A 13,521-nucleotide genomic window follows, 5' to 3' on the forward strand; every position below is an offset into this window, starting at 1 on the left:
ATACATGTTTTAAATCATAATTACTTTTAAAATAAATTATTACATGAGTCTATAGTTATTAATAATACAAATTAACAAGAAAAAAAATACAACACATTATAACTAATTTGAAAATAATACAAATTACAACAATATCATAATTTAAATAAAATTAAAAAAGTTTAAAATAATAAATCCTAAAATTAAATCACTAAAATGATTGGATAGATCTCGCCCAAAGCTTAAATTTGAAGTGATTTTGGCATCCATGTAATCTTTAAGATTTACCACACAAAACATCAACATTAGTAATATCAAAAGAAAATATCTTAATAACAAATTAGCAAAATAAAAATTAAAATCCAAAAGAAAAGTATAATAAATATTACCTGAAAATTGAATGTAAATATATTTCAAACCATTAAGGTAGTATAATCTCTTGGATTTCCTCCTTGTCCTTCCATGATAACAAACAAATTATAAAAGTTAATTGTATGCTACCATGTCCTATTGAGGACTGAAGTGTAATATATTATTGTATTTACCTTTCTTTTTCTCTGTATCTCATAGAAAGCTCATAACCAATCAGATCCACAAGCTAAAACCTGAACAATTTTTGCTGCCAAGACTGCTCTATGCGGATCAACAACTCTACCTCCGGCACTAAAAATTGATTCTGAAGCTACGGTTGTAATGGGAATTGATAGTATGTCATGTGCCATTTTTTATAATAGCCTATATTTCTTATTATTCATCTTCCACCATTCTCATGCATCAAGTTTTTCATCATCTTCACAAATATGAACACCATCTTCCAAATACACATCTAATTCAGATTTCGCTTGCTCAATTATATTATCAACATTCCTAATGTAACCATAAAATTATGCTCTCCCTCTAACTTTTCCTTTCCCACTTACATTATGACTAGATCCTTTTGGTTTTCAGCCTCACTAATTTCTATGTCAACATTTTTTGCTCTATGAGCTTCAACATACTCATTATAGAGTCTCTTGAACAATAGTCATCTGCTCAATAGCATCAGATTTAGAATAAATCTCTAGAAAACACTACTCAACCAATTTCATCTTGTTCCTTGAGTCCAATACAGCTGCTATAAAGATCAACAAATTACAATCACCCCAATACTTATCAAATTTCTTTTTCATCTTGCTAACCATGGCTTACATGTAGCCCACATTCTCATGCGCTTCATTTAACAATTTCTTTATATTATAAAGTTCAATAAGGAATAAGTTTGAAGTTGAGTATTCAGTACCTGAAATTACTTTAGTAACTTCATTGAATTCTTCAAAAAAAGAGCAAACTTACTTCACTTTTTCCCAATCTTCCTCACTAGGCAAGAAAGTGTAAGTTGGATCTCTTTGCTGATATAGAGGGAAAACATCCTTAAACTCCAATGCAACAGATAGCATGAAATATGTTGCATTCCACCTTGTGCCACAATCCAAAATAAGCTTCTTTGAAGGTAATTTCAATTGCTTTGCCATTTCACAAAAAATCAAATAGCGAGACTCAGCTTTTGTAAGATGCTTCACACTTTCACGCACATTGAAAGCTATATCTTCAATCTCAGACAAACCATCTTGCACCAATAAATTTAAGATATGTGCACAACACCTCACATGAAAAAACTTACCATTAAGTGCAAGACTATTCTTGTAAGCAAGATTATCTTTCAACATTCTAATAGTAGCATCATTATAGGCAGCATTATCAACAGAAACAATCCATATCTTATCTTCAATTTCCCATTCAGCTAAACATTTTTGTAGCACATCACATATAACAACTCCTATATGAGGTGGTGGAACATCACAGAAGTTCAAAGTACGCTTTTGCAAATTCCAATTAGAGTCCACAAAGTGTGCAGTAACAACCATGTATGAAACCTGCTGACCTAACTTCCATAAATCTGTGGTCACACTAACTTTGTAAACGTGCATTAGCAAATCCTTCACTTTCTTTTTCTTAATATTATAAGCGGAGAAAAAATCTCAATATCATAAGCAGAGAAACAATCCTTTCTTATAGTTGCACGACTAATCTTTTGATAATATGGAGTTGCAGTTCTCATCAACAAATTAAAAAGCTCATACTCTGTAAAAAGAAATGGCAACTCATGAACAAGAATCATATGGGCAAGGATTTTTCTTATCTTGGCATGGTCATATTTAAAATTCTATACAGATGTCACACTTTTTGTCTCAACTAGTGTTGTAGTGACACTAAGTTGTTGACCTTTCAAATTCACTTTCCTTTTTGGACAAATCTTTAAATTTCTAAGAAAATGTGTTGTAGCACCATTCTTGTTAACTCCCAGTTGGTTTTTGCAGTGAATGCACTCTACTTTTATTATTCCATCAGGAAGAGTAACTTCTTTAAACTCAGCCCATACCTTAGATGTTCCCTTCCTTTTCTTTGAAGCAAATGGATTTTCCTCCTCTTCATTTGCCTCGATGATATCTTTTTCTTTGTTCTGATTTGACTCATCAACATTTATAGTAGCATCATCCATGATTGGGCTTGTAGATAAATCTTGAGTAGAAAGAAAAGCAATAGAACAAGCGTTATCAATAGGAGAAGTTAAGTCAATCGCATTTGAGTTTGAGTTGTTTGACATTCTGCTAAAAAAATTTCGCATGTTATTTATATAAAAATGAAATGAAATGATATATAGAATGAAAATGTTCACCATTTAAGATACATAGACCATCAATTTAATTTGTATATGTTGAATTTATTGAAAGGAAAAGATATATATATATATATATATATATATATATATAATAGGAAAGGATATATATATGTTAATTTATTGAAAATGATATATAAAATAAGGAAAAAAAGGAATTTATTGCCAATTAAAATAACATTCAATAATTCAAATGATGAATTAAATCAAAATGGATGAATTCAATAATTAAATTCCTAGGATCTCAATTGAGTCCATCCCAAATTAGTTGCCTAATTTAAGATAGACTATCAATTAAAATCCATGTTAATTTAATTTATTGAAAGGAAAAGAAATTATTGGTAATCAAAATAAAATTCAATAATTAAATTGATAAATTATTGGTAATCAAAATAAATCAAAATAAAATTCAAACTAATTTAATTATTTATTATTATTAAAAAATGATTAAATGTGAAGTGAAATAGATAACTACAGCTTGGTTAAAGTTTAATCAACTTTTGGGAAAATTTTAGATGGTAGAAATCATACAAAATAGCTTTTGAATTTGTTATGTACTTAATCCAGCTGCTCCTAAGATTCTAATAGTAGTGATTTTAATGTTTTAAATAACTACAACATATGGTAAAACTAAGTTTTTTATTAAAAAAAGAAGACAATTTTAGGAAAAGAGTTCATGAGAGAATTTAAAATATTATTTCATAAAATAAAATCTTCAAAATGCAGTTAATGATTAATTTAAAATATTCATTTTTTTAATATTGTAATTCAAAGAGGGAATTATTTGCTAAAAATAGAAGCTCCAAGCAGTCAATTGTAATCCCAAGAGGCATAGTGCATCCATTTAGAATCATTGTCTAGTACCTTTTTGAAGATAAAGTAATAAGAGAAATTACAAGAGAAACTAGAAAATGATTCATACAACAAAGACAAACAGCCACCCAAAATTTCTTTTCAGAAATGTTGTACATTTTAGCACCGACTTCAGGGTGGGAACATATAGGAATCAGAAGAAGCTATGAGAAAAGAAAATGTGTCCCTCCAGCCTTTACATACTGTCTGGATAAAATTCTTAAGCAATATTTTCCTTTTCAGATCTATAATTGTACTATATAAAAATAGACAAATGCTGGGGAGAATATATGACTTTTATGTAGAATAATAAATGAATGCCAGATCATAATTTTATCAGATCAGCTTTCCATCCATTTGGAGAAACAAAGACCCATAAACCAAAGCTCCTACAAATCATATCTTAAAACAAAAACACCAAACAAAAGCAAATAACTTCAAAAACTAAAATAAACTTTTTTTTCAAAAATAAAAAAGGGGCGTTCTTTAACTGCTAGTTTGTTATTTATTAAATAATGAATATTTAAAGGAAGGGGGATACTCATGTGAGAAATACAAATTGCATGCTAGTACAGCACTGATCTTAGCCAGTTCAAAACTTCTGATAAGAGCAGCTCCATCATTCTTAGTGATGAAATGCTCATCAAGTAATGAACATAAAGCCCTAAATTAAGAAGCTATCCGTTGTATTTAAACACTCCATCTCCACCACCAAAAATAACATACTATTTTACAATATTTGATCATGAGGCATTTTCTTTAAGCATCAATTCAAAATGGAGACTAGCTAGTTAAGGTTGCACACCTTCTAAAATTAAAAATGACAGGCTAAACTCCATATTGAACAAAAGTATTAATATTGCCAATTGAAATCACAAATGCAATGCATATTAAAAAAAAAAAACAAAAGCTACAATTTTCAAGCAAATAGTTGATTAAAAATTACTCAATAAATCATTCTAGCAATGGTTCTAATTATTCATTAGGCGTAGGGTACCTGCAATTGGTCTACCCATTTAAAAGCTCCATCAGTATCCATACCAGAACAGTACTTTACAGAACTTAATGCGCACCACCTATGTACGAATTTCACAGCTTATATAAGGAAAATCCCTTAATAGAGAAAGCAAACTCACCACACACAGCGACGGCGAGGAAAACAAGGGAGAACAACGAAACTTTCCATGTCTAAGAAATTAAGAATTAATTTAACAAATTAAATTGAGTAAAAAAACAGAACAAAAAAGCAAAAAAATGGAATAGAAGTTTGGTTGAAAATAGATAAACCATGAAAGAAATCAAACAAGCAAATCTCATGAAAGAAAAATAGAACAAAAAAGCTAAAAAAAAAAAAAATCCTTTACCGGTTGAAAATTGAGTAAACTCAATCTGCCCTTGTCCAATCAAATCTACAGCATTCGACCTTTGTCTTATCCAAGATCTGAGACTGAAGCTGTTGATTTCCGAGATTTGAGACCTAAGTTGTTGTATTCAACCACCTTGCTCTTGTCCGAGGAACAAAAAAATAGTGAATCGGCTGTGGGTGCGGTGGTTGCTATGTTTACACGAGAGAAAGAAGAATGAAGTCTAGGGTTATCACTTACCAAAATAAGAGATTATCGGTTGTTGTGTTTTATTTTAGTTTATTTTATTTTTAAAAATCAAAACTACGTCATTTTAAATGAAAACTACGCAGTTTATCACAATACCATTATTTTTATGTAATTATTATTAAATTTGTTATTTTATTTTTTCTAATATTATTCTAATAAAATATATTACTTTTTATATTATTAACTAATTTAAACTCTTCATAAAGCATCATTTATGAATTTTTATATAAATATATTATAATTAGGGTATTTTTCTATTTAATTTATTTAAATAAGTTCAAAAGAATTAAATATATTATATTGTTTAGTTTATCAAATTATATTTTGTGCTTTATATTTTTCACTAATGTTCTATTAAAAAAATAAATAATTTTATTTTATATGAAATAAGTGTACAATATTAAGCAATATAGTAATTATAGATTAATTGGCCTTGATAAAAAGAAATAGGGGGAGATTATAGAGAGAGAGAGAATTTATAGAGATAGAGATTGGAAGAAGGATAGCATACAAAGTAATAATAAATTAATATGAATAGATTAGTTAGTATTAATATAAATAGGGGGGAGATCACACACACACAGATTGGAAGAAGGATAGTATACAAAGTAATAATAAATTAATATGAATAGATTAGTTAGAATTAATATAAATAGGGGGGAGATCACACACACACACACGGAGAGAGAGAGAGAGAGAGAGAGAGAGAGAGAGAGAGAGAGAGAGAGAGAGAGAGAGAGAGAGAGAGAGAGAGAGAGAGAGAGAGAGAGAGAGAGAGAGAGAGAGAGAGAGAGAGAGAGATTAATAATATATGGATAGATTAGTTAGTACAAATAGAAATAGGAGAGGACACACACAGGCACACAGACAGAGAGAGAGAGAGAGAGAGCAATACTAATTAGATAGATTAGTGATAAATTTAAAATTTTAAAAGTTCAACATTTAGAGAGAAAAATGAAGAGAATAGAGAGATACATGAATTCATATTTAGTAATTTAATATGAATAAATTAGTTTAAAATAATTTTTATGCACAAAAGTTATAATAACCTTGTGGGAGTAGATAAAAATAATTATATTTTATAAATGTATTTTTTTTTATTGTAATTGTATCATAAATTTATATAATAATATATTATTTTATATTAAAAGCAAATAAACGAGCTCATTTATGAGTTTATAAACGAGCCTATTCATGAACTTATTCATGAGTTTATAAACGAGCTTATTCATGAGCTTAATTAACGAATTAATTCGCATGCCTATTCAACGAGTCAGTTCGAAAGCTCGTTCAACGAGTCAGTTCGTGAGCCTATTAATGAGCCGAACTCGAGTTTGAGCTTAAACAAAATATTGCTAAGCTCGAGCTCAACTCATTTATTAAACGAATCTAAAATTTGAGTTCGAGTTCAGCTCATTTAGAAATTAAGTCGAACTTTTATCGAGCCGAATCACGAATAGCTTACGAACAGCTTGATTCATTTACACGCTACCTATTCCTTCAAACACAGGCTATTCCCATTTGAAATAGTGTCCTCACCACTAAATTTAACTACCAAACTACAAGTGTTGCAATCAAGTTTCAAGTTCCTGCTATTGATCTTTAATTCTAATGACCAATTACTAATCATTTCACTAAATATGTGTAGGGTTGTGCAGGTATTCAATAAAATGCCACTAATTGGTAAGAAGGTATCATGTTGGTATCATCCAATATTTGTTAGAATCCATCTCTCATGTGAATGCTCTCTGTACTGATGATATCTGTAACGCGAGCTAGACGCGCGTGGTTCCTGCCGCCAGCACAAGTGTCTTAAAAATCCAAGCCGACTGCAAATCAAAGTAATGGATTAGAATCCAAAAACTTTAAACCTGGTCCGTGCACATAACGCCCTCGTCCGGTCTCTTTCGCTAAAAAATCTTTCTTTAAACTGCTTCTCCCTGTGGGTGTACATGGGTATCTTCTTGAATTTCATGGCACCCCCTATTTTCTTCTTAGTTTTGTCATTTTTATTGATTCCTGCAAGTACCCATCTCCAATCCAATGAACAAGGATATATATCTCTGCTCTTATCCGATAAAGGTATTGATTTTGCTAAGGATGTTCTAATAAAAAGGGCAGTATCGTCCATGATTCCACTTCAACTGCCAGACATAGAGAAGCATGTGAAAATCCCAGTTCTTGGCAAAGTCCATGTGGTTCTATCGAACATCACGATTAATAGTGTTATTGTTGCTTCTTCATCTGTTGAAACTGGAGAGACGGGTATTGTTCTAGTTGCTTCAGGTGCTACCGCGGATTTGACCATGAATTGGCGGTACTCTTATAAGAGTTGGATAGTTGTGATTTCGGACAGTGGAGATGCCTCAGTTAAGGTACTTAAGGGCGTAAGTTTTTTTCTTTGATTTTGCCTTCTTTGCTTAGAGTTTGTTAAATGTTTCTGGTTGTTGATTGCTTTGCTTTGTTCTTCATGTGACATAATTGTTGCAATTTTGATTAAGCTTGAGAAGAAGGGTGCATGTGGTTTAAGATTTTCACTTTCAGGGTTGTGCCATTCGAGAAGTGTGTTCTGTTAAAAATCAATCATGCTAGGGAAGGAGGCAAAAGGTTAGCAGTGTTACTTGCATAATTCAATGAACTAAAGTCCAATTACATATTGATTATAACACATCAATGCATGATTTTGTTATATGCCACAAGAGGGATACATTAGTACTGGACAGTTCAGAATATCTTGTGATAAAATGATCTTTTTTTTCCCCTCAATTCCTCGTTTTGTCAATTAATGAATGGTAAATGGTAATGTTGCTTCTGCTATCATTTTTCTGGTTTTTACTTTTTGGGGAGAAAGGTGTTGTGATGTATCATTTATTTTCTATGTCATTTTAATTTTTTTTCATATCTGGTATAATACAATCCTTTTCGATTTTCAATCCATAAAACACAAATTGATGAGTTTGCTTCTGCAAAGGTTAAAGATATGGAAGTTGGGCTTACCGTTGGTTTAAAAGAACAAGATGGAACTCTTAATCTCTCTCTCTTGGATTGTGGATGTTATGTGAAAGATATCTCTATTAAGTTGGATGGTGGAGCATCTTGGCTTTATCAAGTGTAAGCAATCCTTTCACATAAGTTAATCCTTAAGAAACTACTGTTTGTCTCTTTGTTCTCGAAAAGAGGGTGTTCTCACTTAATACTTTTAGCTGGTTGGATTTTCTTCTTTAAATGCATATATTAAACAAATTACATTCCACAATATGATTTTACTACTGTTTATGGTGATGGCCCTATCACTTTCATGAAAATTAGAAGTGTATAGATGTCAAACGTTAAGAGCTAGGAATTTACTCTCCTATTGATGGCATCATACAAATAAATAAGGCCAGAAAATACTACAGCAATGTGCAAGTTATTTTACTTGTTATTTTCTAATTCCGATTTTATCCTCTTATCTTGCAGGGTGGTTGAAGCTTTTGAAGGTCCAATAGGATCTGCAGTAGAAAATGCTATTTCCAAGAAAATCAAAGAAGGCATATCAAAACTTGATTCCCGATTACAATCACTTCCAAAACAAGTCTCAGTAGATCATGTTTCTGCAATGAATGTTACTTTCACAGACAAACCTGTGTTGAGCAATTCTTCAATTGAAATTGATATCAGTGGTTTATTCATGGCAAGGGACAAAGTTTTAATTCCCAGCTATTATTATAAAGGATTGCGAGCTTCCGATTCGTCAAACTGTCCAGCTAAGATGATTGGAATTTCATTACATGAAAATGTTTTTAATACTGCTGCAGTAGTATACTTCAATGTAAGTTCTTGCATAACTACATCATGAACTTTGACATGATAAGTTGATAACACTAGTACATTTTGCAACCTTTTTCTCTTAGAGAAGTTTCTGAAAAAGGTAGTAAAAGGATCTTTCAAAATAAATGGAAAATCAGGCTGAAAGTAATTGTTTCATATTATCTATTTCAATGCACATAGTGCAAACTCATAAGCACTATGCACACTTGCATGACATATAATGTTGTTGTGGTTAAGCAGCTTCGACATGATAACACTCGTACATTTTACAGCCTTTTTCTCTTTGATAGGTTTCTGAAAAGGGTAGTAAACGGATCTTTGAAAATAAATGGAAAAAACAGAAAGTAATTGTTTCGTATTTATCTGTTTCAATGTACATAGTGCAAACTCATATACATCAGCCACTATGTGCACTCATGGAGATGCAGTCTTGTGGTTAAGCAATTACCTTAATAGTTCTTCGGCTAATTTCTGTGGTCAGGCAGGTTATATGCATTGGACAGTGGATAGATTTCCAAATCAATCCCTCTTAAACACTACAACATGGAGATTCATTTATCCTCAACTCTACAAGAAGTATCCAAATGATGAAATGAATCTTAATATATCACTGACTTCTCCACTGGTGATAAGAATTGTAGAGAACGACCTTAATGCAACCATTTATTTAGATGTGACAATTAATGTATTGGATGCTGATGAAGTTATTCCAGTTGCTTGTGTCTCGTTGGTATGTTTGATAAAATTATCTTATCCCTTGTTACTGTAATTTCAAAAACTAGTCTCATTGCCTTTACTCACTCACTTTTCAGTGCAGGTAATTAGCGCTTCATGTTCTCCACATATTTTAGGGAATAAGCTAGCTGGTATCCTCAAGTTGAAAAATTTTACTGTGTCTTATAACTGGAGCAATATTGGGGACCTGCGAATGCATTTACTTTGGGTATGTTCATACTGAATTTCACATTGGATTTGTTGATATATGCAAATTTTTATCATTGTTGGGAGTTTGCAGCTAGTCAATTTTGTAATTTATAGTTGTCCATATTATTAGCTGCAACAGCTTTATTCATCTAAAGTATATACAGCTTCCCAACACAGCTAACACTATGTTTAAATGAGAGGAAAGAAAATAATCGAGGAAAATAAAATAATACAATAATTAGAAAAGAAAATAACTTTTTCATTTTATTTGGATATAACTATATAAGAGAGAAAATATTAAAAGGAAAGTTACTTTTGAACTATAAAATTACAATTTTACCCCCTAAATATTTAAAAAGAAGCTAAAATATAGAGATACTTTTGTAATTTTAAATGTTTTTCTCCCACTTTTCCCCCAATTTGGATAGAAAATGGGAGTGGAATCCAACATTTATTTTCCCTTCAATATTTTCTTTCCTCCCTACTTTCTTCTTAACCAAACATAAATTGAATAAAAAATAAGGTTATTTTCCTCTCATATTTTCCTTCCTCCTTTGTTTTCCTTCAATCCAAACACAGTGTAAAAGACAGTTGGAAGTAATATGGACCTCCTGGCTGGTTGCTGCTTCTCTAGCCATAAATCATGAATGTGCATCACAACTCAATTTGCTGGGGATTACTTTACCTTTTATAGTATGTGTGAATATTTAACATTTGAATCATTGAGCTTGAAATAGTTTGCCGTGTGCATGTTAAGAACATCTTACCTTCTAGGTATATCTTTCCCCTTGCCATTATTCATTCATAATATTTTTTTATTAAATGGCAATAGAAACCAGATTCTGTCTGATTTCTCTTCATTGAAGCATCATCTCTTGTGAGAATCACTTATTTCTTTCTTGGATAACTGTTTAACGGTATCTAAATCAGTGTATTTAATCTCACAAAGTTCTGTTACCATTCACAGCAGGTAGCTTTTGCAGTTCTTGAAACCAGCTTCCTTCCAAACGTGAACTTACGCCTCTTGAAGGGGTTACCTTTGCCATTTCTTCATGGATTTACAATTAAGAATGCTGAAATCCATTACACGAAATCCAAGATGATGATATGCAGCAACCTTGCCCTCACATGACAGTACCACATCAGTTGGCAGTCAGTGACTCTGTCCACTTCAACCAGGTGCTTCAGAGACACAGATATACGTACAAAAGTTGCATATATGGGTGTATATACAGTCAATTAAACACTAAAGCAATTCAAATCTGTGATTTAGTAATTTGTTGGATGTTGAACAATTCATATTCCTGCTGTATGCATGATTGCTGAGTTTGGGTAAATATACCAAAATCCTTTTGTTGCAAGTCTTTTCTGGACATGATTGTATATGCAAAATATTCACATCTTTGATCCAGTTAAAGATAAATGATTCGCTTGTCCTTCTTCTTCTTATTATTATTTAAGTTTGATGGGAGTTTGAAATTATTTTTTAAAAATTAGTTGTTGCGAATATTGTATAAATTATTTATTATTTTATTTATTAATAAGTTCGTCCTTAAAATTGCTTACATATAAAAATTGATCTTAAAATATCATTTGACAAAATATATATATATATATATATATATATATATATATATATATATATATATATATATATATATATATAATCTCTATTTTATAAATTTATATGAAAAAAGATATATTACTATAATAAAAATACAAAAATTCATATTATTTTCATTATGAAAATGAAAAATGCATTCATTAATGTAAATTTTTATCTATAAATTTATTATAATATTATCATAACTTATAAAAATAAAAAAAAATCTTTTATTTAATTTTATAATAATTAATATTATGTCTTTACAAAATTTTTTTATAATATTTTTATAAGTTATGATAATATTATAATAAATTTATAGATAAAAATTTACATTAATGAATGCATTTTATAATAATTAATATTGTCTTTACAAAATTTTTTTATAATATTTTTTAATTTATTTTTTAAAATTATATTTTTATTTATTGATGTCAGTTACATTGTTTTATATTTGTACGAATCAAGTAATAATTACGGGACAATTCTTTTATTTTCTCTCTATAAATATAATAAATTTTAAAATTGCTATAATAAAAAATTTAGATTCGAGATGTTCATATTTTATAGATAGATAAAAATAATTAAGTTACTCAATGTATTCAATATTGTTAAAATTTTAATTTTTAGATATATTATAAAAATAAATAAATAAATTCAATCAGATTTAATTTATTTTTTTATAACTTTAGAAGACATGAGAATGGAGGCTCTTACTTTAGGTTTGAATCTCTAAATTTACTATTATGATAATAAAAAAAGTTAATAAATAACTAATTATTAAACTATCCTATCGAGCCATGTTTAATAAAAATAACTATCTTATATTAATAATAAATAAGTGATTCTTTTGTTTGCTTTAAAAATAATTTCTTAACTCTTTTATTTTTATACCTTTAATTAAAAATAAAAATAACTAATTATTTTAGGTTTTTAATAATTAATTAAATATATTAATTATTTATAAATAATATAAATATTAATAATAATAAATAAAATGAAACAATTTATTAATTACAATTATATAATATAATATAAATAATTAACCTTAATAAATTTTCTTTCTTTTTTTTTTTTTTTTTTTTTTTTTTCCATTGATGATGATGATTTTTTTTTTTTTTTTTAATATATATAATATTGCAGGGGAAAAAGGCCAGGGACCATTACAACGAACAAGAGAGGGATAGATCCTCAAATCAACTTCGCTTAAATTCTCCTTAAAAATCAAAATCAAACTAACAAAAAAATGGGCTCGAACAGGTTGCCCCAACCCACAAACAAAAAAGGCCTAATGCTCAAAAAAACATAAGAACCCTAACTCTAGCTTAACCCAAAGAAAGGGTCTAGTACCAAGGAAGGAGATGTTGCCCTCGAAGCAAACAATCCTTACTACTCGCCCAAGAGTTGCGACCACCAACAATGAAGCATAGAGGAATCGCCCAGCCACCAACACCCAACATAGCAAATCCACTAGCAACAGAACACCAGGAAGAAGAACAACCATTAGAACCCATTTACAGCAACAAAGTAAACATTGGAAACCATGGAGAAGAATAGGATCTAAAGCTAAGCAGAACCACGGGTGCGAGGCAGAGCTCTTTTGCACTCTAGCCTTTGAGAGACTGGATGCCCATAGAGGAAGCACGAGTAACGTCTCCAAGAGATACATTCGCCGTCTAAAATGATCAACCTATCGTTCTAAGAACCTGTTAACTTTAAGTTAAAGAAGAAAACCAATCACTGTCCCCACTCTGCATGCAAGTTAAACACAACAAAATCGATCAAAAGAACCCTCTCCAGTAAAGACATCAGATCAATATACTAAAACCAATGATGATTATTTATGAATAATACTCAATCTGGGGGAGGAAAGAGCACAATCCACTATCAAAATAGGGATAGAGACGCCCTCCTCGCCCCGAAGGGCAGGTAAGGTTGCTGGTTGGCACAAGAAAAGATCTGTTGCCTCAGAAACAAACAAACGGGATTGAGAGAAAAGGTTTTCTCTAAAAACTTTTATTGTC

At 30.3% G+C, this 13,521-nt stretch overlaps 2 protein-coding genes across 10 annotated transcripts; one reads left to right on the top strand and one right to left on the bottom strand.

Annotated features, from left to right (window-relative positions):
- Positions 1-355: 355 nt before the first annotated feature.
- On the bottom strand, positions 356-5,192 carry LOC110669963 (zinc finger BED domain-containing protein RICESLEEPER 2). Of its 8 annotated transcripts, XM_058145335.1 has the most exons (4): positions 4,912-5,192; positions 4,545-4,735; positions 2,399-2,624; positions 356-2,100 (listed from the first exon to the last, which is right to left on the bottom strand). In XM_058145335.1, exon 4 carries the CDS (start codon positions 1,944-1,946, stop codon positions 1,308-1,310), a length of 639 nt encoding a protein of 212 aa, XP_058001318.1. In that variant the 5' UTR covers positions 1,947-2,100; positions 2,399-2,624; positions 4,545-4,735; positions 4,912-5,192; the 3' UTR covers positions 356-1,307. The 8 variants fall into 8 exon arrangements, with proteins under 8 accessions (XP_058001318.1, XP_021687546.2, XP_058001319.1 ...); XM_021831854.2 differs by having other exon boundaries at positions 356-2,538; positions 4,545-4,623; XM_058145336.1 differs by having other exon boundaries at positions 356-2,538; positions 4,684-4,735; positions 4,912-5,191.
- A 1,636-nt stretch (positions 5,193-6,828) lies between these two features.
- Positions 6,829-11,330, top strand: LOC110670023 (putative BPI/LBP family protein At1g04970). Of its 2 annotated transcripts, XM_021831945.2 has the most exons (6): positions 6,841-7,535; positions 8,132-8,271; positions 8,620-8,971; positions 9,452-9,700; positions 9,788-9,913; positions 10,862-11,330. In XM_021831945.2, the coding sequence occupies exons 1-6, from the start codon at positions 7,113-7,115 to the stop codon at positions 11,024-11,026; spliced, it is 1,455 nt and encodes a 484-aa protein (XP_021687637.2). In that variant the 5' UTR covers positions 6,841-7,112; the 3' UTR covers positions 11,027-11,330. The 2 variants fall into 2 exon arrangements, with proteins under 2 accessions (XP_021687638.2, XP_021687637.2); XM_021831946.2 differs by lacking the exon at positions 10,862-11,330 and having other exon boundaries at positions 6,829-7,535; positions 9,783-9,913.
- Positions 11,331-13,521: the final 2,191 nt, after the last annotated feature.

The sequence above is a fragment of the Hevea brasiliensis genome, chromosome 4 (genome assembly GCF_030052815.1).
Source record: "Hevea brasiliensis isolate MT/VB/25A 57/8 chromosome 4, ASM3005281v1, whole genome shotgun sequence".
NCBI lineage: Eukaryota > Viridiplantae > Streptophyta > Magnoliopsida > Malpighiales > Euphorbiaceae > Hevea > Hevea brasiliensis.

What these genes read in the sequence shown, in the direction of transcription:
- LOC110669963 (XM_021831854.2), bottom strand. Translation starts at nt 1,946, where the DNA reads ATGCACGTTTACAAAGTTAGTGTGACCACAGATTTATGGAAGTTAGGT.
- LOC110670023 (XM_021831945.2), top strand. Translation starts at nt 7,113, where the DNA reads ATGGGTATCTTCTTGAATTTCATGGCACCCCCTATTTTCTTCTTAGTT. An exon ending in GTGGAGATGCCTCAGTTAAG is followed by an intron (nt 7,536 to 8,131) that starts GTACTTAAGGGC and finishes GCTTCTGCAAAG; the next exon opens with GTTAAAGATATGGAAGTTGG. An exon ending in TGCGAATGCATTTACTTTGG is followed by an intron (nt 9,914 to 10,861) that starts GTATGTTCATAC and finishes TACCATTCACAG; the next exon opens with CAGGTAGCTTTTGCAGTTCT.